General features: G+C 42.8%; 1 protein-coding gene across 1 annotated transcript; it reads left to right on the top strand.

Annotated features, from left to right (window-relative positions):
* The first annotated feature begins 43 nt into the window (after nucleotides 1-43).
* Nucleotides 44-23,667, top strand: LOC115140340 (cytosolic arginine sensor for mTORC1 subunit 1-like). The gene is made up of 9 exons (XM_029678679.2): nucleotides 44-364; nucleotides 3,705-3,775; nucleotides 7,749-7,942; nucleotides 10,761-10,896; nucleotides 11,172-11,295; nucleotides 11,493-11,603; nucleotides 18,836-18,918; nucleotides 19,064-19,158; nucleotides 22,436-23,667. Exons 1-9 carry the CDS (start codon nucleotides 252-254, stop codon nucleotides 22,502-22,504), a joined length of 996 nt encoding a protein of 331 aa, XP_029534539.2. The 5' UTR covers nucleotides 44-251; the 3' UTR covers nucleotides 22,505-23,667.
* Nucleotides 23,668-26,989: the final 3,322 nt, after the last annotated feature.

Raw genomic sequence — 26,989 nt, 5'->3', positions numbered from 1 at the left:
GGGCGTGTTATTATATGATGCCTTTTATTTGAATATACAGTAGTGGAGTCAGATTGCGTCTGATGTTTTTCTCTTTATCTGTGACTGACTAATGCAAGACATACAGTTAAATAACTAAGCAGCAAGCGTCTAGTCATCAGGAATGAAAATAACACACTCAAAACGTTAATTTAGGAACCTTTTATTGGATCATTCCTGTAAATAGTCAAGCATTCATTCAAACCAACTAGGGGATTGCGCTATTCAGAACCATGGATTTGCACATTCTGGATCACAGACTGCGAGTGACCAGTATTTGCAAAAATGGTCTGGTCAATTTCACTCACCCCCTCATCAAACTAATTTTCCTGCGGAACAGAGCAAGGTAAGGTTGTTTGCATGACGAGATTATTTTAGCTAATTTAAAACAGCGATCCTAAAACCAGCAACAACAAAAAATAAGCAGTTCGCACTCGCTGATAGCAGACATGCTTGCTAGCTAACGTTTGCTAGTTTGTTAATCCTGCCTCACATTCATCTGCTATTTAAATGTTATGATATACTGTAGTTAGCGACGCTATCCCGTTCAATTAAGGCCGTAATTGTGCATGTCATGCTATGTCGATGTAGCCAGCTGCACCCCTAAACAATAATTAAAACGTGGACCAAAGGTAACCAGACAATATAAATGTGGTGCACTGTTTATTGTACTTGCCGTCAATGAATGAGCACACCAGTCCAAAATGTAGTAGTGTTTAATTTTTCTATACTAATATCAGTCTTTCATTTGCTGAAACAGTAGCTCAGTAAATGTTTAGCTAGTATTTTGAAGAGTGATCATTAGAAAACCTAAAGTATGTTTAGTTGTTATAGGCCTATTGGTAACTATGCCAACAAACAAAACACGTATTCAGTGTTCAGATACAGGTGGTCTTTGGGCAGAGCAATTGTCTAGTCAACCCCACCTCACTTTCACTGTTTTCAGGTACTTGTCTGTTCTTACATGATATTATGATGATGAAAGCACTTTCCTTTCAATGGGACCTAATCACTTCCCCAAGACTTGTCATGGCAAAGGCAGCTCTCTGGAAATTCATCTTTAAAGAGCCTGAATATAAAGCTTTTAAAGTGTCTGGAACGGATGGTGGCTGCAGTGGCAATTTTTAGTTAATCCCTGGAAATCCTGCCTTTGTTATGTAATTGTTTATGACTCGGCCTGTCCTGCATATGCATCAGCCGGAAGAAAGGCTTAAACATCTAGCAGTAACTATACAGGCTAGCAGTATATTATATAGTAGTAGCCTATATAATTGTAGTCTTATGAATTCAGAGGTGGAAAGGAGGCTCAACATACACAGTAGGCCTACATAGTTTGGGAAGAAATGCCATCCATGCCAAATTGGAGAAGGCTGTTTTTAAAAGGTGATTTTTATAGCCTAGACCCCACTTTGTGTCTAAGTCTAAGCAGCTTTACTGGCAGTCTTCAAGGACTTGCTTATCATAAAGGTTTCACAGATCAATCCAGTAACATCAGTCTACCAGCTCAGGCGCCATACTCGTCTGACAAGCGTCACTGATGATAGAGTTGGCCTTGACTCCCCCCCCACCCCCCGACACTTCCTTTAGATGTGTAGAGACATGTACACACTGGATATGTTGCTCAATGAAAGCTTCTAAAGGTGTTAGTCACCCAAAGAGTTCCTCAGCTTCTCCCTCCAGTGAGTCATTAGTAGGTTATTCATTGTACCTGCTGGCCTATGGATACACTTCATGACAGGTCAGCTACTAGGGTTGAATCCAAAGAAAAGTCAGAATGAAGTAGAATTGCCCTGTCATGCAGTAACAGCTTAGGGACTTAGGCTGTTAACCTACATGGGTTTTGTCTCCCTTTGTTGTTGCTTTGTAGTTATGTCATATTCTGTTGTGTCCTGGTTGTTTTCCTGTTTTGGGGTAAGGATCAGGCCATGTGGAAAAATAATGGTTTAGACTGAATTGTTTTGAGTTACCATGAATGCATTTCGGGAACATAACAACAACAACCCTAATATAAACAATGTTAAAAAACATACAATTTAGACCGCTTCACAATATAATTGGTTTTAGACTACAGATCTCCCTCTTGTAGGGCTCTGCAATACATTAGAATATAGGGCACAAAATCACTCAAAAGCTATCCTAACCCAGCAACAGCGTCACGTGGAAAGGAAGTTAAATACCCAGCTCCAAACCATTTTAAGAATGTGGCTGCATCAATTAGGCTACACTCTCCCTTTGGTAAAAAAAAATATGATCATTAAATATGATCATTAATAAGCTTTTAAATGTTTGCAGCCTTAACCAAGCAGACTGAGGGTTGCTACCTGTTAGCACCATCCTCTCCCCCTTCTTCTAGCAGGCTTTACAATAACAAGTCGGAAATCTAGCAGTAAATTCCGAGGTTGAGAATGAAGCAAACTTTCACTGGCCTCGTTCATGCTCTGACGGGCGCTGGGCTACCTAGCAGTATGTAGCTGTAGAGCCGGACAGGGTGAGAGGTCAACAGGAAGGGCTGACTGTGAGGTGACAGTAGACAATGGTCTGCTGAGTTAGCTCGCTGCCTTGCTTGCTCTACAGACGGCTGGGTGGAGCTATGTATTTTGTCCCCTCTCACTGGTTGTGTCCGAAATGGCTCCCTATTCCCTACTGTATGATGTGCAGTACACTACTCTGTAGGGAATAGGGTGCCATTTTGGATGCACACCTCTCTCTGGATTGATTGCCCTGTCTCATGAAACCAGCGGATTACGTTTTGCTGAGTAGGACCCCGTACAGGATTCTAGTGTTATACAGATGGGGGGGATTGCCATGGGGGGGGGGACATTTAATAATGACAGCAGAGAGGGATGTTGCTGTCTGTTGCTGAGGCAGAATAACAGTGAAAGGGAAGGTGTTGCACTGTTTAATCATCCAGAAGATTGGTCTGACTCTAACTCTGCATCCGTGACAACGACCATAGGAGTTGACTATACAAGTCTACAGAACCAACTGATCTGGGGCCAGGCTATTTCCTCTTCGGGTTTGCAGCAACCTTGCAAGGGAGAGAGGCGTGGTCTTGAATGAGCCACATACTGTATGTTTATGCTGAATGGACTTTCTGTTCTTTCACTCCTCTCCTGCAAAACTTCTACTTTGTATTATGCATAGTCCTCGTGAACTGCTCTCTTCTGCTGGCCAGGGGGCATTCTGCCACAAAGACAACATTGTGGACAGAGTGTCTCCAAAACTCCTCTGTCTCTCTCTGAGACCAAAGTATTTTGGGTTCAGGCCTGAAATAATGAAGCCAGTCGGAGTCCCCGCTTACCCCAATGTACCCAGTGTCCCCCACTGCTAGGCAGCACAGCATTGGGCCTAATGAATGGGGCCCTCGAAAGAAGGACCATCCTGCCGTCCCATCTCAGAACGGCCGGGTTTGGCTCTGCTCTCTCTAGGATTAAAAAACACAGTGGGTGATTGAAGCAAAGCAGAGCCTTGTTCGATTGGGTGCACACATTGTGAGCAGACCAGGCATGCTGGGGGAATGTTGGCACAGTGAAGACTAGAGTTTGGTGCTTGGCCAGAGGGCACTAGGTTTAAATCACCCCTAACACACACACCATCGCCATACTACACAGTAACACTCATAGTGGCAACATGTTTTAGTTTGTTCTGAAAATGGTGATCTAATCTTCTCTCTCCCTTTCTCTCAGATGCAAGTTCTTCAGTCTGACAGAGACCCCAGAGAACTACACTGTTGTCCTGGATGAAGAGGGATTTAAAGGTAAATGACTCCTCCTTTGTATCAACCAGAGATGCACCACTTAACAAACCTCCACCCCCAGCCTATTCTCAATCACACTCCCTTAACATCCTGAAGCCAACAGCTTCAACGTCACATGTGTTTTTATCTTTTAAGGTATTTTATTCCCAATGTCTGTATCTCACAGATGTAGTTGACATTACAGGCATATATTGCCCCCAGGCCTTCTCTATCTTTCTGTCTATTTTAAGAGGTGAAAGCTGGTGCAGAGAATCCACAAGGGGCTGCTTCTGACAAATGATTCCAACCAGAACAGTTCCCCTTTTGAAGGGGAATAGATAGATAGAAGCAGAGCCTTGCAACACAATTAGACCCAACCAAATCATGAGAAAACAAAAAGATAATTACTTACCTATTTGCACATCATTACAACACTATATAGACATGTCATTTGAAATGTCGTTATGCTTTTGGATCTTTTGTAAGTGTAATGTTTACTGTTGATTTTTGAGAGTGAGATCAGAGTCCTGGCACTGCTGTGAATAAATACCATTTGTTTCCCAGCCTGAAAGTGTTGTTTTTCTTCATCCCCTGAAGCAATTGAAGTTCACTTCACACATTTTTAATTCAAACCAGGCTCATCCCTGAGAACACTGAATTGTTGCATGACAGTGCTCTTCTTATGTGGAATTAAATAGGCTCTATAGCAACTAATATAAAAACACATTGCTATATAAGATTAAATAACATAGCAACAAAATACACTGAACAAAAATATAAAGTGTTGGTCCCATATTTCATGAGCTGAAATAAAAGATACCAGAAATGTTCCAAACACACAAAAAGCTTAATTCTGTCATTGTGTGCACAAATGTGTTTACATCCCTGTTAGTGAGCATTTCTCCTTTGCCAAGATAACCCATCTACCTGACAGGTGTGACATATAAAGATCAGTACACAATTCCTGGAAGCTGAAAATGTCCCAGTTCTTCCACGGCCTGCTTACTCACCAGACATGTCACCAATTGAGCTTGTTTGGGATGCTCTGGATCGACATGTACGACAGCGTGTTCCAGTTCCCGACAATATCCAGCAACTTCGCACAGCCATTGAAGAGGAGTGGGACAACATTCCACAGGCCACAATCAACCGCCTGATCAACTCTAAGCAAAGGAGATGTGTCATGCTGCATGAGGCAAATGTTGGTCACACCAGATACTGAATCATATCCCTACTTTTTTTTGCTATCTGTGACCAACTGATGCATATCTGTATTCCCAGTCATGTGAAATCCATAGATTAGGGTTTAATGCATTTATTTAAATTGACTGATCTCCTTATATGAACTGTAACTCAGTAAAAGCTTTGAAATTGTTCCAGGTTGCGTTTATTTCAATTTATTTCGGTAAACAAACATTGATTTGTTAAATCCAGTACAATGCATCTGCTAGTGTATTTCACTGTATTTCAAAAGGTGATCGTGCACATCTCCTTATACAACCCAATATCCGAGTGCACTTTCCTCCCAGTTCCTATACTTCCTGTATAAATCAAATATTACATTAAAAGTTTGAGAGCTCACACCTGCTTCCCAAGTAGCTGCTGGGCTATCTGCTGTTGATGGCCTGTTTGGGGATGGGGTGAGGACTGGTCAGTGTCCTGTCTGGGTCAGTTATGTAGGGAATAGTGTTTCCCTGCCCCGTGCCCATCCTGTGTGAATAGACTGATGCAACCAGAGCGGAGAGTGAGAGGAGGACCTGGTTGAACCCTCCTTGACCCCTTCTCAGACCATAAACACACACACGCTGTTAAGAAGTCTAGCGATAGAAGTACTGCACCAGAATCAGCTTACTCTCCCCAAATCTTAGACTGACCTTAGATCAGTCTCTGGGGGCACTTCATCCTACTCTCAACATACTGTAGGGACCATAGTGGGGATGGTGGAGAGTGGATGATGCCATTATTTACCCCCCCCCCCCCCCCTCCCTCCCTCCGAAGGAAGTGGATGGCAGTGGGGGTGGGGTCCAATCAGAGGAAATTACTTAAAATAGCTGTGTAGACATAAGGTCAGGTTTGGAAAGTAGCAACTTTTAAAAAGTTCAAACATTTAAGGGGTGGATCAGCTTAATATCGCGGAAAGAATATTGGTTCCATTAATGTAATTGTCTGCATCGTTTCCAATCCCCCATATATTTCTTTGGTAAATATGTATATATCCATACACGCATGCATACATATACACATATATACACACACATACCTATATAGACATACATACTTTTTAAAAGAATATACCTTTATTATTATTCCCCTCAAACCCTTCCGCCGATCCCCCAATTGGAGTAAACTAATAAACACTTCTGCTTCTACCTTCAATCCATACATCTTATACACACTCTACAGACACAGTCTACTTTACAATAGTTCTCTCTTGTTTGTTCTTAGTCCTTCCTCTATTTCTGATGTCCATCCAGTTTGATTTCTATTTGTAACTGTGCTATTTCACAAACGTTCTGAACCTATATACATTTTACAGACCTGTATGTTTTACATGGTTTATCTTGTTATTAGTCCCACCCTTCAGCTCCTTTCAACCTCTCCCATCTCTCTCAACATCATCCATTTTGGATTTCTATTTGCCATATATTTTTCAACTGTGCTGTGATGCTTCAGAAAAGTACTGAACCTTTCTATTCTCATAGCTTCTACCGATTGTAAATAAAAAATAAAAACAATTGCTAAAATAATTATGATATTAATGATTGATTGACTATGATTTTTCAAATCACCCAGTATTGCTATTTGCATCGTTAGTTCTAGTCAAATGTTACAATTCTTCAGCCATTCCTGGACCTGTGACCAAAAATGAGCTACATATGGACAATACCAAATAAATGATCTAATGACTCTGCCTCCTCACAGCAGAATCTGCAGAGCTGGGAAGATTGTATCCCCCATATATATTTAACATTCTATTGGTTCCAAGAATTTTGTATAGTAGTTTAAATTGAAAAATGTGAAGTTTTGCATCCGGCGTTGTTTTGCGTATCAATTCATAAACCATGTGCCGTGGACCATCGAAAATCTCTTCCCAACTATTTTGCAATTTATATGGCACAGCTGTCCGTTTTTTGGTCCTTAAACGAAATGGTATATGTTTTTATTTATCACACTTTTATTTAATCATTTATGTTCTTTAATACAGGGCCGACATACAAGTTCTTTACTTTTTTTGTGCTGCAATTAATTAACTAGTGCTGCAATTAATTGGTTGTAATTTTGGCTAGAGCAGACATTTCCATGTCTGTGTTAGCTGCATGTGTGACAACTCCACCAGTCCTATTTATGATATCATTCCCGAAAATGATACCTTTTTTAAAAAATGTATTTGAAAAATAGTTTTTTTAATCAATTAGTATATTTGAATTTTCCCCCAATATTTGTTGTATTATTCGTTCTGTCTTTTCAGGTGGATTAAACTGAAATTGCAACCAACTTTCTAAGGCTTGTTTAAAAAATAAAGATATTTTGGAGATGATTTCATTTTCAAACAAACGAAAGTGGGCCGGTGTAATCTGAATAAAGGGAAAAAGGCCCTTCTTGAACATTGGTAGGAATGTCTCATCCTATTTACTAGAGAACCAGTTTGGACTTAATATAACTTTTGTGTGACTGATGCCTTTAGTGAGAGGTCTAATGCTTTAATATTTAATCATTTCTGCCCTCCGAATTCATATTTGTTATATAATTAGGCCCTTTTAATCTGGCTTGCCGTTCCAAATAAAATTGAATACTTTATGTTCATATAATTTAAAAAGCAGTAGCAACTTTGCATTGGGCCTGTATGTACGATTGCTTTTAGAAAGAAGGCCTAACTTAGCTGTGGGTTTTCTGTTCAATACAGTATAGACCACTAGTGGATAGTCTTTGTTTGAGTGAAGTGGTGTGTGTGTGTGTTCTGACATTACCTAACCCCCCCCTCTCCCCCCTGCAGAGTTGCAGCCCTCAGAGCATCTACTGGTCGAAAGTTCTGTGTGGCTGCCACTCAACGTGGTCTCCAACGGCAACTCCTCCAGCAGCTCGCAGGCGGTGGGCGTGACCAAAATCGCTAAGTCTGTCATCGCCCCATTGGCCCAGCAGCACGTGTCAGTCTTCATGCTCTCGACCTATCAGACGGACTTCATCCTGGTGAGTCCCCTGTCTCTGTGACCCCTCCAGTTATTACCTGCTGGGGCTTATTGGGTTGTCTGATGTGATTCTTTATCATTGTTTTTCAACGTAATAGGTCTACATTTCTCTCTGAACATTCTGTAACGTTACTCCCTCCTAAACGTGCCACTGGTACCTAACCATTACAACAGTTGCTAAGCAATAGCCATAGGCGTCATGCCCATAGGGGGCACAAGGGCACAGATTTGTCCTAATTTTTCAGATTTTAAATGAATTACTGAACTTCCTTTTTAAGCCCACGTTTTATCATTATTTATAAAAAAGGAGAAGGGGGCACACTCACTGGACCAAATGAAGTGTACCCCCCCACCCCTATTTCCCAAGTAAGTGGTTCCTTCCAAGGTGCGCCACAGAGCAAAGACGCACAGTGTTTGATCTGCCTATAGCTGCCCGTGATGTGCAGGACTCTCAGGAGGTATGCTTGTAAATTCATTTGATCAAGCTATGTAGCCTACTGATTCCTTCTTGATGAGTAAATCATTTAAAAAAAAACATTTATTGGTTCTCTCTAATACCTCATAACTAGCTACCAAGCCATTTTAGGCTATTAATCAAGTTTGAGTAGCTTGTCTAATTATCTTAGCTGGCATGCCTGCTGACAAGATTGCTAGACTTTAGAAAAGCAAGCAATAACTATATACTGAATAAGACTCACATTCCTTTCAATATTTTACCCAGATTTTAGCAGAGATGCAGAGAAGCATATTTGGTTCCTTTAAAAAATAACCATCAGTCAGGAGGATACAGACAGCTCAAGAGGTATGCTTAAATATGCAGAAAAATAAACAGACTTTTTACATAGAATTAAGCATAATGATTATGGCTCTATTGCAGGAATAAGCTGTTTCAGGTGTTTGAAGAAAATGCTAAGTTCTCAAACTCAAATCTGCCATCCTCACTTACTTTGTGTCCCCTCAAATCCTTGTCAAAAAAGAGCATTTTACACAATGGTGGGAGCAGTGGGTCAAAGTGTTGCATGTTACGGAAGACGCCGATGATAAGGTGTGATGAAGTAGGTATAGCTTTGCAAAGCAGTTGGATTTATCCCACTCCAAACGTAAGATAAATGTTATAAGTACAAATAGGCCACTAGTCCATTTGAAGTAATAGAAGTGAATACAATGTAGCTTTTTAAAAATTCTCTCTCTCAATGTCACTGACTGTCAGCCCGTATGTTGTCCGCTTACTGTAGGTGAGGGAGAAGGACCTGGTTGTAGTTATTAATAGTGTCTTACTGTAGGTGAGGGAGAAGGACCTGGTTGTAGTTAGTAATAGTGTCTTACTGTAGGTGAGGGAGAAGGACCTGGCTGTAGTTATTAATAGTGTCTTACTGTAGGTGAGGGAGAAGGACCTGGTTGTAGTTATTAATAGTGTCTTACTGTAGGTGAGGGAGAAGGACCTGGCTGTCGTTATTAATAGTGTCTTACTGTAGGTGAGGGAGAAGGACCTGGTTGTAGTTATTAATACGGTCTTACTGTAGGTGAGGGAGAAGGACCTGGTTGTAGTTATTAATAGTGTCTTACTGTAGGTGAGGGAGAAGGACCTGGTTGTAGTTATTAATACTGTCTTACTGTAGGTGAGGGAGAAGGACCTGGTTGTAGTTATTAATAGTGTCTTACTGTAGGTGAGGGAGAAGGACCTGGTTGTAGTTATTAATACTGTCTTACTGTAGGTGAGGGAGAAGGACCTGGCTGTCGTTATTAATAGTGTCTTACTGTAGGTGAGGGAGAAGGACCTGGTTGTAGTTATTAATAGTGTCTTACTGTAGGTGAGGGAGAAGGACCTGGTTGTAGTTATTAATGCTGTCTTACTGTAGGTGAGGGAGAAGGACCTGGCTGTAGTTATTAATAGTGTCTTACTGTAGGTGAGGGAGAAGGACCTGGTTGTAGTTATTAATAGTGTCTTACTGTAGGTGAGGGAGAAGGACCTGGTTGTAGTTATTAATAGTGTCTTACTGTAGGTGAGGGAGAAGGACCTGGTTGTAGTTATTAATACTGTCTTACTGTAGGTGAGGGAGAAGGACCTGGTTGTAGTTATTAATAGTGTCTTACTGTAGGTGAGGGAGAAGGACCTGGTTGTAGTTATTAATACTGTCTTACTGTAGGTGAGGGAGAAGGACCTGGTTGTAGTTATTAATGCTGTCTTACTGTAGGTGAGGGAGAAGGACCTGGTTGTAGTTATTAATAGTGTCTTACTGTAGGTGAGGGAGAAGGACCTGGTTGTAGTTATTAATACTGTCTTACTGTAGGTGAGGGAGAAGGACCTGGTTGTAGTTATTAATACTGTCTTACTGTAGGTGAGGGAGAAGGACCTGGTTGTAGTTAGTAATAGTGTCTTACTGTAGGTGAGGGAGAAGGACCTGGTTGTAGTTATTAATAGTGTCTTACTGTAGGTGAGGGAGAAGGACCTGGTTGTAGTTATTAATAGTGTCTTACTGTAGGTGAGGGAGAAGGACCTGGCTGTCGTTATTAATAGTGTCTTACTGTAGGTGAGGGAGAAGGACCTGGTTGTAGTTATTAATACTGTCTTACTGTAGGTGAGGGAGAAGGACCTGGTTGTAGTTATTAATAGTGTCTTACTGTAGGTGAGGGAGAAGGACCTGGTTGTAGTTATTAATAGTGTCTTACTGTAGGTGAGGGAGAAGGACCTGGTTGTAGTTATTAATAGTGTCTTACTGTAGGTGAGGGAGAAGGACCTGGTTGTAGTTATTAATAGTGTCTTAATGTAGGTGAGGGAGAAGGACCTGGTTGTAGTTATTAATACTGTCTTACTGTAGGTGAGGGAGAAGGACCTGGCTGTCGTTATTAACACACTGGAGGAGGAGTTCAACATCTACAGAGAGGTGGGGGGAGAGTACTCTGCTGTTCTCAGCCAAGATGTCCACAATGGCTTCCAGAAGAACGGCAAAGAAGGTACGTCGCAGCAGAGAGAGGGGGGGACTGAATGTATTGGAGGGAGTCACAGAAAGGGACAGCCATAGAGAAACGATAATATCAGTCTGTGCTCTTTTTTTGAAGGGAACTATGGGTAACAGAATAGCCATGTTTTACAATAAAATCCCCCCACATGATAAAGTGAAGACATGCTTGTACTCTATAACACTACTTCTCACTGTCCCAGTGCTATAGGTTATTTCAGGTTGGGTTCAGGTTCTAAACTATTATTCCCCTTTCTGTTTCATATCCAGCCCCCCAGCTGACAGTGCACCCTTTGCTGATACCTCAGAACCAGTTCTGTGTGATGAGTCTGGACCCAGACACTCTGCCTGCCATCGCAACAACACTCATCGACGTTCTCTTCTACTCCAACAGGTGAGCTCTGCTCCGCGCAAAACCCTTGTCCCTTTTATCAGAGTTGTTGCCTTACCAGTTCAAGTCAAGATGGCTGCAGTGTGAAATCCTTACTTAGGGTAATGGTTCTGCCATATTTTTGTAAAAAAAAAAAAAAAACTTGTTTTAATAAGTGGTCTTATTCTGAGTCTGTGGTGTAAAATGATTTTCTTCCTCAGTCCTAAAGAGGGCGCTCTTCCCAGCCAGGACCTGGACTGTATCAAGTTCTTTTCCTTCTCTCTGATCGATGGCTACGTCTCTCTGGTCATGGACACAGAAGCACAAAGACAGTAAGACTCATCTCCTCTTACCTCTCTTACATCTTACCTCTCTTACATCAAAGTTTCACTTTGTGGGGTGGCCTATCGATTAGAGCGTTGGGCCAGTAACCAAAAGGTTGCTAGTTAGAATCCTTGAGTCAAGACGGTAAAACATTTCTGTGCCCTTCAGCAAAGCACTTAACCCTAATTGCTCCAGGGTCCCCATTGATAATGGCTGACCCTGGCCGTGACCCCACTCTCTGAGGGTCTTAAGATATGGAAAAACCACACTCCCCCTATCTCAATTTCACACATGTGTATAATACACACAAGAAATAGGACATATAAGCACCCACCTAATTATTATTTTAAATATTTTTTTTCTTAGCAGTCAAACTGCCGACGTGTTCACACAATGCAGAGTTTGAGAGGACTAAAAATTAGAGTACCAATGGTCAATAGCTAATTGTAAGTAGGAGTTGGGTTTCAGTTCAACATCTGTGGAATGTCACTCCTGAACTCAGAGCAACGTGTTCTACGTGGGCCACGTTTTCATTGGTCTGTACATTGAGTCTGGAGTGGGATACTTGTTATTTGGCCATTGGCCAAGTTGTCCTGCAAGGACTTCTGATTGGTCAACCCCAGGCTAGGGTGGGGGGTTATAAGTGGCATCCTGTCCTTTGTTCTGGGGGGAAATGCTGAGGACAGGGGGAGACTGAACATCTGACTCCCACCATAACATTTTGATTTGTCCTCTCTGAATAAACCTATTTTTCTCCCCCTGATTTGCTTTGGACTTTGGTTTATTGAAGGATAGATATACATTGCTAACATCATTTAGACGTTGTTTACACGTGACACTTACATGTTATGTGTCAGTTTACTATTTCATATCAGACAATGAACATGAAATGTCCATCTTATACAATGAAAGACAACCCTATGCTTAGCATGACTGTAATATAGTACATTTAGCTAAAATAGGCATATCACAAAGAACAGTAACAACTTATTTTATGGTATATAAAAAGAAGAAGATTAGGCTAGTTAATATGCAGCCGGCACTCCTGGATCTGGGCCTAAAGTGCCATCGCAAAGTATTCAGACCCTTTTTTGTTATTATTCCACATTTTGTTACATTACAGCCTCATTCTAAAATGGATTACTTAAAAAAATATATAATTTAGGAACATGCTTAATTTGATCCATTTTAGAATAAGGCTGTAATGTAACAATGTGGGAAAAGGGAAGGGGTCTGAATACTTTCCAAATACACTGTATTTCAAAAATAAAATGGACAGTGCCCAGTGCGGAAAGTTGACTAGGCCAATTTACTAAAAGCTTTGTTGGAGCCATTTTTAAGTAGGGTAGTCTTACCTGTTTGACAGACCCAATTATGCTATATTGGTCGTTATTTCCTCCGATAGGGAGTCTCCCCAGATCTTTTCAAAGGTCCCCCGTAACCCCAGTTTACCTGACAGTGCCGCAGCTTTTCTCCAGTTTACCTGACAGTGCCGCAGCTTTTCTCCAGTTTACCTGACAGTGCCGCAGCTTTTCTCCAGTTTACCTCACAGTGCCGCAGCTTTTCTCCAGTTTACCTGACAGTGCCGCAGCTTTTCTCCAGTTTACCTCACAGTGCCGCAGCTTTTCTCCAGTTTACCTGACAGTGCCGCAGCTTTTCTCCAGTTTACCTCACGGTGCCGCAGCTTTTCTCCAGTTTACCTGACAGTGCCGCAGCTTTTCTCCAGTTTACCTCACAGTGCAGCAGCTTTTCTCCAGTTTACCTCACAGTGCAGCAGCTTTTCTTTTCCAGTGGGTTTTTGTCTGTATTCCACCCTATCTAGTGTTTTATGAAATTGCAACTGTAGATTTCCTTGCTGAGCTCCTATGTGATAGGGTCGAGTCTCTAGATTTCCTTGCTGAGCTCCTATGTGATAGGGTCGAGTCTCTAGATTTCCTTGCTGAGCTCCTATATGATAGGGTCGAGTCTCTAGATTTCCTTGCTGAGCTCCTATGTGATAGGGTCGAGTCTCTAGATTTCCTTGCTGAGCTCCTATGTGATAGGGTCGAGTCTCTAGATTTCCTTGCTGAGCTCCTATGTGATAGGGTCGAGTCTCTAGATTTCCTTGCTGAGCTCCTATGTGATAGGGTCGAGTCTCTAGATTTCCTTGCTGAGCTCCTATGTGATAGGGTCGAGTCTCTAGATTTCCTTGCTGAGCTCCTATGTGATAGGGTCGAGTCTCTAGATTTCCTTGCTGAGCTCCTATGTGATAGGGTCGAGTCTCTAGATTTCCTTGCTGAGCTCCTATGTGATAGGGTCGAGTCTCTAGATTTCCTTGCTGAGCTCCTATGTGATAGGGTCGAGTCTCTAGATTTCCTTGCTGAGCTCCTATGTGATAGGGTCGAGTCTCTAGATTTCCTTGCTGAGCTCCTATGTGATAGGGTCGAGTCTCTAGATTTCCTTGCTGAGCTCCTATGTGATAGGGTCGAGTCTCTAGATTTCCTTGCTGAGCTCCTATGTGATAGGGTCGAGTCTCTAGATTTCCTTGCTGAGCTCCTATGTGATAGGGTCGAGTCTCTAGATTTCCTTGCTGAGCTCCTATGTGATAGGGTCGAGTCTCTAGATTTCCTTGCTGAGCTCCTGTGTGATAAGGTCGAGTCTCTAGATTTCCTTGCTGAGCTCCTGTGTGATAGGGTCGAGTCTCTAGATTTCCTTGCTGAGCTCCTATGTGATAGGGTCGAGTCTCTAGATTTCCTTGCTGAGCTCCTATGTGATAGGGTCGAGTCTCTAGATTTCCTTGCTGAGCTCCTATGTGATAGGGTCGAGTCTCTAGATTTCCTTGCTGAGCTCCTATGTGATAGGGTCGAGTCTCTAGATTTCCTTGCTGAGCTCCTATGTGATAGGGTCGAGTCTCTAGATTTCCTTGCTGAGCTCCTATGTGATAGGGTAGAGTCTCTAGATTTCCTTGCTGAGCTCCTATGTGATAGTCGAGTCTCTAGATTTCCTTGCTGAGCTCCTATGTGATAGTGTCAAGTCTCTAGATTTCCTTGCTGAGCTCCTATGTGATAGGGTCGAGTCTCTAGATTTCCTTGCTGAGCTCCTATGTGATAGGGTCGAGTCTCAAGATTTCCTTGCTGAGCTCCTATGTGATAGTGTCGAGTCTCTAGATTTCCTTGCTGAGCTCCTATGTGATAGTGTCGAGTCTCTAGATTTCCTTGCTGAGCTCCTATGTGATAGGGTCGAGTCTCAAGATTTCTTTGCTGAGCTCCTATGTGATGGGGTCGAGTATCTAGATTTCCTTGCTGAGCTCCTATGTGATAGGGTCGAGTCTCTAGATTCCCTTGCTGAGCTCTTACGTATCTGGGGGAATAATTAAATGGTTCTCATGGGCAATTTTAAACTGGGACTGGTTATCGCCAAACTCCAACGCCATATAAGGGCTATGCAATATGTTGAATTTCACCCAGCTGATAAAGGCAGCTACAAGGCTGAACCCTAAAGACCTCTCTAAATCAACGCTAATTGATATTATCCTAACTAATAACCTGCGTAAGTACCCAGACATCTGTATCTGCCCAAACAATGTGTGTGTGCAAGGCACAATAAAATCTCCAAATTACCCCCTCGGGTAATAAAGGGAATGTCAAGCAGTTTTGTGAACAGGCTTTCCTGAATGAACTTTCTGCATGTGACTGGGAAAAGATTTGCATTCCTTCCAGACATTGAGATGGCGTACTCCTAAACTCTGCAAAAAATGAAACGTCCTCTCACTGTCAACTGTGTTTATTTTCAGCAAACTTAACATGTGTAAATATTTGTATGAACATAACAAGATTCAACAACTGAGACACAAAGTGAACAAGTTCAACAGACATGTGACTAACGGAAATTGAATAATGTGTCCCTGAACAAAGGGGGGGTCAAAATCAAAACTAACAGTCAGTATCTGGTGTGGCCACCAGCTGCATTAAGTACTGTAGTGCATCTCCTCCTCATGGACTGCACCACATTTTCCAGTTCTTGCTGTGAGATGTTACCCCACTCTTCCACCAAGGCACCTGCAAGTTTCTGGACATTTCTGGGGGGAATGGCCCTAGCCCTCACCCTCTGATCCAACAGGTCCCAGACGTGCTCAATGGGATTGAGATCCGGGGTCTTCGCTGGCCATGGCAGATCATTGACATTCCTGTCTTGCAGGAAATCAGGCACAGAACGAGCAGTATGACTGGTGGCATTGTCATGCTGGAGGGTCATGTCAGGATGAGCCTGCAGGAAGGGTACCACATGAGGGAGGAGGATGTCTTCCCTGTAACGCACAGCGTTGAGATTGCCTGCAATGACAACGAGCTCAGTCCGATGATGCTGTGACACAACTCCCCATACCATGACGGACCCTCCACCTCCAAATTGATGCCGCTCCAGAGTACAGGCCTCAGTGTAACGCTCATTTCTTTGACGATAAACGCAAATCCGACCATCACCCCTGGTGAGACAAAACCACGACTCGTCAGTGAAGAGCACTTTTTGCCAGTCCTATCTGGTCCAGCGACGGTGGATTTGTGCCCATAGGCGATGTTGTTACCGGTGATGTTTGGTGAGGACCTGCCTTTACAACAGGCCTAGAAACCCTCAGTCTAGCCTCTCTCAGCCTATTGCGGACAGTCTGAGCACTGATGGAGGGATTGTGCGTTCCTGGTGTTATTCGGGCAGTTGTTGTTGCCATCCTGTACCTGTCCCGCAGGTGTGATGTTCAGATGTACAGATCCTGTGCAGGTGTTGTTACACATGGTCTGCCACTGCGAGGACGATCAGCTGTTCGACCTGTCGCCCTGTAGCGCTGTCTTAGGCATCTCACAGTACGGACATTGCAATTTATTGCCCTGGCCACATCTGCAGTCCTCATGCCTCCTTGCAGCATGCCTAAGGCACGTCACACAGATGAGCAGGGACCCTGGGCATCTTTCTTTTGGTGTTTTTCAGAGTCCGTAGAAAGGCCTTTTTAGTGTCCTAACTGTGACCTTTTAATTGCCTACCGTCTGTAAGCTGTTAGTGTCTTAACGACCGTTCCACAGGTGCGCGTTCATTAATTGTTTATGGTTCATTGAACAAGCATGGGAAACAGTGTTTAAACTCTTTACAATGATGATCTGTGAAGTTAATTAGTAAAATACCAAATATCTTTGAAAGACAGGGTCCTGAAAAAGGGCCGTTTCTTTTTTTGCTGAGTTTATTTCCATAAGCTTTTGTGAACTAGAAATAACTTGACATTTAAACTGTATTTTCGAAAGGTCTCCGGTCACCATTCAAGTAATAGGCAACATTAAACATATACATTCACACGGTATTGGGGACCTATTTAATTTTTATTTTGTATTCTTACTGGTCCAGTTTTACGATTTCCATCTTAAAAACTCTCCTTCACCCTGGTGTGAAGGAGCGCAATGGCAGAGCAGACCGTGTACAGGCTATTACATGCCAATGGAGTAACCTATACTCGTATTTTTCACAACATCTAAACGGATTGGCTTCCCTTCTCCAAAACTCTCCCTACTGAACTAAGAAGTGAACGAACACACTATACAGTGCAAAGCCCACCTCATGATCTCCTGTCCTGCCTTCTAGTCCACACTGTTTTGATCTTCCATCAGCTAGGAGTTGTCCTTTGCGGAAGATCTGTGGTCACAATTCAAGGTTTAGGAAATCAAATGCATCATATTTTTTTACCAAGGTCAATTATTTTCCCATTTCAATCTTATATGACAACACTATGCTTGACATGAATTGTATCAGAAATTTTGCGCGGAAATCTCCTAGGTCCTAAAAGTCCTCGCCTCCAGTCCTAAAAGTCCTCGCCTCCAGTCCTAAAAGTCCTCGCTTCCAGTCCTAAAAGTCCTCACCTCCAGTCCTTAAAGTCCTCACCTCCAGTCCTAAAAGTCCTCACCTCCAGTCCTAAAAGTCCTCGCCTCCAGTCCTAAAAGTCCTCGCTTCCAGTCCTAAAAGTCCTCGCCTCCAGTCCTAAAAGTCCTCGCCTCCAGTCCTAAAAGTCCTCGCCTCCAGTCCTAAAAGTCCTCGCCTCCAGTCCTAAAAGTCCTCGCCTCCAGTCCTAAAAGTCCTCGCCTCCGGTCCTAAAAGTCCTCGCCTCCGGTCCTAAAAGTCCTCACCTCCGGTCCTAAAAGTCCTCACCTCCGGTCCTAAAAGTCCTCACCTCCGGTCCTAAAAGTCCTCGCTTTGTGAGAGAAGCAGACATGAAAGAGAACTTTAGCCTACCGATGTCAACTAGATTTTTCATTTATAACATTATGGTGAGCAAGGCTTCAATTCGTATTCTAGAGGAACAAGTAGGCTAATGACGAGAAGCTTCATGTATCCAATTTTTGTTGACTAACAAATAGCCTACCAAATGGCAGAAATTATCAGCTAAAACATATAAAAAGAACAATAGAAATGAAATGTTTCAAGTTGTCACATGCACAAGTACAGTGAAATGCCTTTCTTGCGAGCACTAAACAGAACAATGCAGTAATCAATAACAATGTAATACAACAAAATAACATGAGGCCTAGTGCTTATTTGACTCTATGCACCTTGCTTTATTTGAAAGGATTTGACGATGGTTAGTTTGAGACTTAGAGGAAAACAGTGCAACGGGGTAATGATAGGCCTACACAGTTGAAGACATGACGCACGGGCCCCAAGGACTATAAGCAAAGCAGCGAAGTTGATGGATACCTTCGAGACAGTGGATTGATGCATGTTGTATATATTACTATTGTTATTAAAACTTTGCCTGCAGTCCCATATAAGACATGTCAAACTCACAGAGGGCCGAGTGTCTGTGTGTTTACGCTCTTCCCTTGTACTTGATTGAGGAATTAAGGTCACTGGTTAGTAAGGTACTCTCCTCACCTGGTTGTCTGGGTCTGAATTGAAAGGAAAAAACAAAAACCAGCAGACACTAGGCCCTCCATAGAATGAGTTTGAAACCCCTGTTGAAAGAGGACACTTCTTTTGAGCCTAAAATAAAGAAAATAGAATAAAGAAATATGTAGACCCTCCCGCAGTTGAGACTTTACGGTATTATAATAGCACTATGGCTCCAGGCTATTTTTTTTTCAAGAGTCAGGCGTCACACAGACATTAGTCAGGCGTTCAATGGTAGGCGATAGCCAGATGGTGGTGCTGTTGCTCCTCCTGAATTCTGGTTTGTGATACTTGGTAGCAGCAATGACCAACACTGTGTGTGTGTCTGTGTGTATTCTAGGTTCCCTGCTGATCTTCTCTTCACAAGTTCCTCCAGGGAGCTGTGGAGGATGGTGCGCATTGGGGGACAGCCTCTGGGTTTCGGTAAACTACCTTTTAATCCATCCTCTGAAAGACCCACTATAAGTAGGTTAGGATCATGCCCAACTCTAACGTGGGTAGACTGATACTTATACTGATACTATAAATACTTCATTGTTAATCTCTCAATCTCTCTTCTCTTCTCCAGACGAGTGTGGCATTGTTGCCCAGATATCCCAGCCCTTAGCCGACAACGACATCTCAGCCTATTATATCAGCACCTTCAGCTTCGACCATGCCCTGGTGAGCAAGCCTTTAGCTGCTGATGTGACAGCCACTGGCACCCAGCTTTACACTACAGAACATGGAGTATAGAACTTTAGAAGAGGGTATGTTCTGATTCTGACCAACAGAGGGCACTGTTCACCCCTGGATAAAGGGTAGCGTGTAGTTTAATGACTGTGATAGTTATTTTATCCAAGAATACAGTAGCAGGTGTTTGTAACGGGGCTTATAAACATCACAAGAATGTCAGCGGCGCTATCAGATGACAGAATGAACGTTTGATTTGTCAGAGGATGCTAAATCAACCGCTTCCTGTGGACTTTCCAGCTTTTGTTGGTCTGACGTGTCTTCTGCACTATCTGCATAGTTGACACCTGAATGACACTGATAGTTTGACGTGAGATACCTGACTGAGAGATAAGCTGTCAGTCAGAATACTTCTCATGCTGAAGACAATCAGATTATAAATGGAAAACCATCCACATTGCGGAACCTGACATATTGCTTCCGGACAAGCTAAACAAACACCTTCTTCGCCCACTTTGAGGATAACACAGTGCCACCGACGGGGGCCGCTCCCGAGGACTGTAAGCTCTAGTTCTCCGTGGCCGATGTGAGTAAGACGTTTAAGCGTGTTAACCCCCTCAAGGCTGCCTGCCCAGATGGCATCCCTAGCCGCCTCCTCCGAGCATGTGCAGACCTGCTGGCTGGAGTGTTTACGGACATATTCAATCTCTCCCTATCACAGTCTGCTCTCCCCACTTGGTTCAAGATGTCCACCATTGTTTCTGTACCCAAGAAAGCAAAAGTAACTGACCTCAATGACTATCGCTCCGTAGCACTCACTTCTGTCATGAAGTGCTTTGAGAGGCTAGGTAAGGAGCATATCACCTTAGCTGACACCCACTGCAATTTCCATACCCCCCCAATACATCCACGGATGATGCCATCACACTGCACACTGCCATATCCTATCTGGACGAGGAATACCTATGTAAGAATGCTGTTCATTGACTACAGCTCAGCCTTCAACATAGGGCTGTGGCGGTCATGACATTTTGTCAGCCGGGGATTGTCAAGCAAATAACTGCCGGTCTCAAGGTAATTGACTGTTAATATTTTAATTCCCTTCTCCCAGCTGCCGTGCTCCGAAGCACCTCTCCCTCACATGGCTCGCTTGGATATCTAAATTCTTATTAGCCAATGTCCGTCACGTGATCGGGTCCTTCTCACAGGCATCTCATCTAAAAAAGTAGGCTACAAGTGAAGACAGACATATCGGGACGCGTCTGTGCGCGTCCTTGTTATTGAATTCTGAGACACATATTGAAGATGTTAGAAGAACTGTCCACATTTAACCTTCAACAAGATGAGTAGGCCTAACGAACATTAAAAGCACTAGCATATGTCAATCCACTCTCCTCCATTAGTACAAAAGTTGACCTATTCTAAAAGATGTCCTGTGCAATTAATAAATATTCCAAATACACTCTGGGACAGTTGTGGGATGTGATAGATCCCAAATTAATACAACCACACACATTAAATAAAACACTTTTAAAAGCAATGTGGCTGATGCAACACGTTTAGCTTAAAATGTTGATAAACTATTAGGCTATTTCTTCATATTTATAAACGCAGCAATGCGCACATAGCAGTTGGCTATAAGCGCAAATATTCAAAAGTGCAATTAACTAATGACCATCAGCAGCATCAGAGCTTGAAGAAGCCTAGTTACCATGACTAAACGGTCACGTGGAATTTGACTGCGGTCATGACTGGTGACCTCCGGTGTGGCAGTAATACTGTCACCGTAACAGCCTCACTTCAGCACCATAGTACCCTCCAAGCTCATCATTAAGCTTGGGACCCCCAGTCTGAACCCTGCCCTGTGCAACTGGGTCTTGGACTTCCTGATGGGCCGCCCCCCAGGTGGTTAAGGTCGGCAAAAACACCTCCACTATGCTGATCCTCAACACAGGGGCCCCACAAGGATGTGTGCTCAGCCCCCTCCTGTACTCCCTGTTCATCCATAACTGCGTGGCCACACACGCCTCCAACTCAACCATCCAGTTTGCAGACAACACAACAGCGGTAGCCTGATTACCAACAATGATGAGACAGCCTACAGGGAGGAGGTGAGAGCTTTGGCGGAGTGGTGCCAGGAAAATAACCTCTCCCGCAACGTCAACAAAATGAGGAGCTGATCTTGGACTTCAGGAGACAGCAGAGGGAGCTCGCCTCCATCCAAATTAAAGGGCCACAGTAGAGAAGGGGAAATGCTTCAAGTTCCTTGTCGTACACATTGCTGACAATCTAAAATGGTCCACCCACGCAGACCGTGTGGTGAAGAAAGCGCAACAGCGCCTCTTAGGCCTCCTGAGGTTCAAGCGCCTCTTCAACCTCAGGAGGCTGAAGAAATTTGTCTTGGCCCCTAAGACTCTCTTTACAGATGCACAATTGAGAGTGTCCTGTTTGACTGTATCACCGCCTGGTACAGCAACTGCACCATCGTAACCGCAGGGCTCTCCTGCGGGGGTAACACGCTTGCCCTCCAGGACATCTACAGCACCCGGTGTCACAGGAGGGCCAAGAAGATCATCAAGAACCTCAGCCACCCGAGCCACAGTCTGTTCACCCCGCTATCATCCAGAAGGAGAGGTCAGTACAGCTGCATCAAAGCTGGGACCGAGAGAAGGAAAAACAGCTTCCAGCTTAAATAGTCATCACTAGCCAGCCTCCACCCAGTACCCTGCCCTGAACTTAGTCACTGTCACTAACAGGCTACCGCCTGGTAACTCAACTCTGCACCTTAGAGGCTAATGCCTATGTACATTGACATGGAACACTGGTCACTTTAATAATGGAACACTGCTCACTTTAATAATGGTTACATACTGTTTTTCCCATTTCATATGTACAGTTGAAGTCGGAAGTTTACATACACTTAGGTTGGAGTCATTAACTCGTTTTTCAACCACTCCAAAAATGTCTTGTTAACTAACTATAGTTTTGGCATGTCAGTTAGGACATCTACTTTGTGCATGACACACGTCATTTGTGGAATAGACAACAGTTGGCATGGGGTTTTAATCTATCAGCATTCAGGGTTAGACCTGTTGTATAATGTTAGATATTACTGCACTGTTGGAGTTAGGAACACAAGCATTTCGCTACACCCGCAATAACATCTGCTAAATATGTGTATGTGACCAATAACATTTGATTTAAGATGCTGATGGAGTAGGAATTGGACCCATATTCCATTCTGTTCTCTTCTCCTGTTCTACTGTAGGTACCTGAAGAGGACATAGTGAGTGTGACTGAGATGCTCCGGCAGCACAGGAAAGAGCCAGCCTGCTGATGGCGACCTGGCGGCTTGGTCCATACTACACCCCTCTCCGTGTCCTGGGGCAGTACAGGTCTGAAGAGAGATGCGAACTCCGTGCCTAGACTAGCACTGCAGCGTGAGCAGTATTAACCATAAACTTTGTTGCCATGACCACCAAAAGCGCTTCAAGGAAGGGGTGTCTGAAGAGAGCCTCTTGTCTTCCCAGAATTCCCTGGGAGACACATTGTTTGGACGCTGCCAGGACCCCTGACCAATGGGACAAGGGGATTGGTGAACTGAAGTACTGTTGTGATGATGGTAACACTGTACTTAAGGCCTGCAGGTATAATGCATTATGATGCGGTTGTTTTCATTAGAAGACTTGTTATAGGCATATATAACCCCCTCATGTCTTGTTATCGTCTCATAAAGATCCTGACTAAATAACAGCCATCGAGTCGTAGCCCATGCCTTGTAATAACGCATTATAAAGGCTTGTACATGTTTATTACATGTAATAATGCATAATACCCGCAGTTTATAAAATGTAACCGTGATGGATTTTCTTATGCTACTTACCTGCTTGCCGCAGGGCACAAACATGTTACTATAAACAACACGGCTGTCTTCCAGTGGTGTTCATATCGTAATGCTGTGTCAGAACGCCACCCTTTGTGTCAAAGGTCAAGTTATTTCATGGTTGAGTGAATTATGTGAAGCACAACTTATGCATTGGTAAAACATCATTCTCCACTGGTGCTTTTCTTTTTCTTTTTTTCGCCATATCTTCACAAATGGTACTTGTAGTAAGGCACATAAATGGGCTAATCGCACCCCAATAACTGAAGACGCTCAGTGATGTCAGCACAAGTCTTATTTTGGACAATCACATTAGAGAAAAAAACAAAGGTAAAGTTTGAGGTGTATTGGTGGAAATTGGTGTTAATTGTTAAACATATCAGAATGATATTTTCTTGAAAAACATATGCAGGCAATACTAGGGGGAAAAAATAACATGCCATGATTTATCCAGGTTAAAGAGTAGCTTTATTCCGTGATGCAGTTTCAACATCAATATTTTTTTAAGGGTCAACATTTCTGTACTTTATTGTCTTACTCTTCAATTTTCTTTTTCAATTTGCACAATGAAGACATTTATTATTAAATAATGTATTGGTTCTGGACTTCATAATGGATACATTGTCACCTCATTTTTTCCCCCAGTTAACATTTGATTGTTAATTTACTTTTGTATGGATGAATTTACACTAAAATAGCTTAGATATGGGTTTGAGGCATTACACATGCTAAGTTATGCAATGGCTTCATGACAACTGTTGTGTTTCTTCAGTCTTGTTGAGTGGACTTGTAATCTATATTAGATGAGAAGGGAAGGGGAAATGCTTCAAGTTCCTTGTCGTACACATTGCTGACAATCTAAAATGGTCCACCCACGCAGACCGTGTGGTGAAGAAAGCGCAACAGCGCCTCTTCAGCCTCCTGAGGTTCAAGCGCTTCTTCAACCTCAGGAGGCTGAAGAAATTTGTCTTGGCCCCTAAGACTCTCTTTACAGATGCACAATTGAGAGTGTCCTGTTTCACTGTATCACCTCCTGGTACAGCAACTGCACCATCGTAACCGCAGGGCTCTCCTGCGGGGGTAACACGCTTGCCCTCCAGGACATCTACAGCACCCGGTGTCACAGGAGGGCCAAGAAGATCATCAAGAACCTCAGCCACCCGAGCCACAGTCTGTTCACCCCGCTATCATCCAGAAGGAGAGGTCAGTACAGCTGCATCAAAGCTGGGACCGAGAGAAGGAAAAACAGCTTCCAGCTTAAATAGTCATCACTAGCCAGCCTCCACCCAGTACCCTGCCCTGAACTTAGTCACTGTCACTAACAGGCTACCGCCTGGTAACTCAACTCTGCACCTTAGAGGCTAATGCCTATGTACATTGACATGGAACACTGGTCACTTTAATAATGGAACACTGCTCACTTTAATAATGGTTACATACTGTTTTTCCCATTTCATATGTACAGTTGAAGTCGGAAGTTTACATACACTTAGGTTGGAGTCATTAACTCGTTTTCAACCACTCCAAAAATGTCTTGTTAACTAACTATAGTTTTGGCATGTCAGTTAGGACATCTACTTTGTGCATGACACACGTCATTTGTGGAATAGACAACAGTTGGCATGGGGTTTTAATCTATCAGCATTCAGGATTAGACCTGTTGTATAATGTTAGATATTACTGCACTGTTGGAGTTAGGAACACAAGCATTTCGCTACACCCGCAATAACATCTGCTAAATATGTGTATGTGACCAATAACATTTGATTTAAGATGCTGATGGAGTAGGAATTGGACCCATATTCCATTCTGTTCTCTTCTCCTGTTCTACTGTAGGTACCTGAAGAGGACATAGTGAGTGTGTCTGAGATGCTCCGGCAGCACAGGAAAGAGCCAGCCTGCTGATGGCGACCTGGCGGCTTGGTCCATACTACACCCCTCTCCGTGTCCTGGGGCAGTACAGGTCTGAAGAGAGATGCGAACTCCGTGCCTAGACTAGCACTGCAGCGTGAGCAGTATTAACCATAAACTTTGTTGCCATGACCACCAAAAGTGCTTCAAGGAAGGGGTGTCTGAAGAGAGCCTCTTGTCTTCCCAGAATTCCCTGGGAGACGCATTGTTTGGACGCTGCCAGGACCCCTGACCAATGGGACAAGGGGATTGGTGAACTGAAGTACTGTTGTGATGATGGTAACACTGTACTTAAGGCCTGCAGGTATAATGCATTATGATGCGGTTGTTTTCATTAGAAGACTTGTTATAGGCATATATAACCCCCTCATGTCTTGTTATCGTCTCATAAAGATCCTGACTAAATAACAGCCATCGAGTCATAGCCCATGCCTTGTAATAACGCATTATAAAGGCTTGTACATGTTTATAACATGTAATAATGCATAATACCCGCAGTTTATAAAATGTAACCGTGATGGATTTTCTTATGCTACTTACCTGCTTGCCGCAGGGCACAAACATGTTACTATAAACAACACGGCTGTCTTCCAGTGGTGTTCATATCGTAATGCTGTGTCAGAACGCCACCCTTTGTGTCAAAGGTCAAGTTATTTCATGGTTGAGTGAATTATGTGAAGCACAACTTATGCATTGGTAAAACATCATTCTCCACTGGTGCTTTTCTTTTTCTTTTTTTCGCCATATCTTCACAAATGGTACTTGTAGTAAGGCACATAAATGGGCTAATCGCACCCCAATAACTGAAGACGCTCAGTGATGTCAGCACAAGTCTTATTTTGGACAATCACATTAGAGAAAAAAAGACATACCGAAAAAAACAAAGGTAAAGTTTGAGGTGTATTGGTGGAAATTGGTGTTAATTGTTAAACATATCAGAATGATATTTTCTTGAAAAACATATGCAGGCAATACTAGGGGGAAAAAATAACATGCCATGATTTATCCAGGTTAAAGAGTAGCTTTATTCCGTGATGCAGTTTCAACATCAATATTTTTTTAAGGGTCAACATTTCTGTACTTTATTGTCTTATTCTTCAATTTTCTTTTTCAATTTGCACAATGAAGACATTTATTATTAAATAATGTATTGGTTCTGGACTTCATAATGGATACATTGTCACCTCATTTTTTCCCCCAGTTAACATTTGATTGTTAATTTACTTTTGTATGGATGAATTTACACTAAAATAGCTTAGATATGGGTTTGAGGCATTATACATGCTAAGTTATGCAATGTCTTCATGACAACTGTTGTGTTTCTTCAGTCTTGTTGAGTGGACTTGTAATCTATATTAGATGAGTGGGTGTGCATTTAAATGGGAGGAGAAAGTTCCACACTAAAACATGACATTTTTATAGAAATTCTAAGAAAATGTGACATTTCCTTTATTGGTTGTGGTTGAGACACCACTCATATATTAGAGTTGATCAAGTCATCATAAGTGTCTCGTTCGCACACCAGCACAGAAGAACTCTTACAGACTTACAATATGTTTGGTAAATATTTTTACTGTACTCTTACAACAACAGTTAACCATTTGTGACATACTTGGATTGTTAAAAGAATAACCTACTATTGTTGGTGATTGTCAAGTTTTTGTGTGCATGCGTAAAGTGTGTGTTAAGTATACATACACACTGTGTAGCAAACATTGTAATAACCATGTTGCCCTTCACCAGTTTTACTCAGTGTCTTTCTAGTGATCATGTTGGAGACGGCACGTGCAGCACCCCACTCTGGAAATGTGGACAAGTATCAGAAGGCTTTAGAACAAACCATAGAGCATTCCAAACTGTCAGATCATGAAGCTGGCATCCTCCTGACTAGTTACGTAAGTAACAAGATAGAATGGAGGTGGAGACCCGATTAATTGCATTAGCTCCCCAGGTTAATGACTGGATCTCAGTGGGCTAACCAAGTATTGGGGGACTGTAGGGAACCGGGGGTCACCGTGACAAACCATA

Source organism: Oncorhynchus nerka, linkage group LG13 (genome assembly GCF_034236695.1).
Source record: "Oncorhynchus nerka isolate Pitt River linkage group LG13, Oner_Uvic_2.0, whole genome shotgun sequence".
In the NCBI taxonomy this organism is placed as follows: domain Eukaryota; kingdom Metazoa; phylum Chordata; class Actinopteri; order Salmoniformes; family Salmonidae; genus Oncorhynchus; species Oncorhynchus nerka.
The sequence above is the reverse complement of the archived record's forward strand: the minus strand, read 5'-3'. Positions and strand labels throughout refer to the sequence as shown.

Excerpts from the sequence above, each read along its gene's own strand:
- LOC115140340 (XM_029678679.2), top strand. The coding sequence starts at position 252 with ATGGATTTGCACATTCTGGATCACAGACTGCGAGTGACCAGTATTTGC. Across the intron at positions 11,296-11,492 it reads GTTCTCTTCTACTCCAACAG|TCCTAAAGAGGGCGCTCTTC; the intron begins GTGAGCTCTGCT and ends TTTCTTCCTCAG. Across the intron at positions 11,604-18,835 it reads GACACAGAAGCACAAAGACA|GTTCCCTGCTGATCTTCTCT; the intron begins GTAAGACTCATC and ends TGTGTATTCTAG.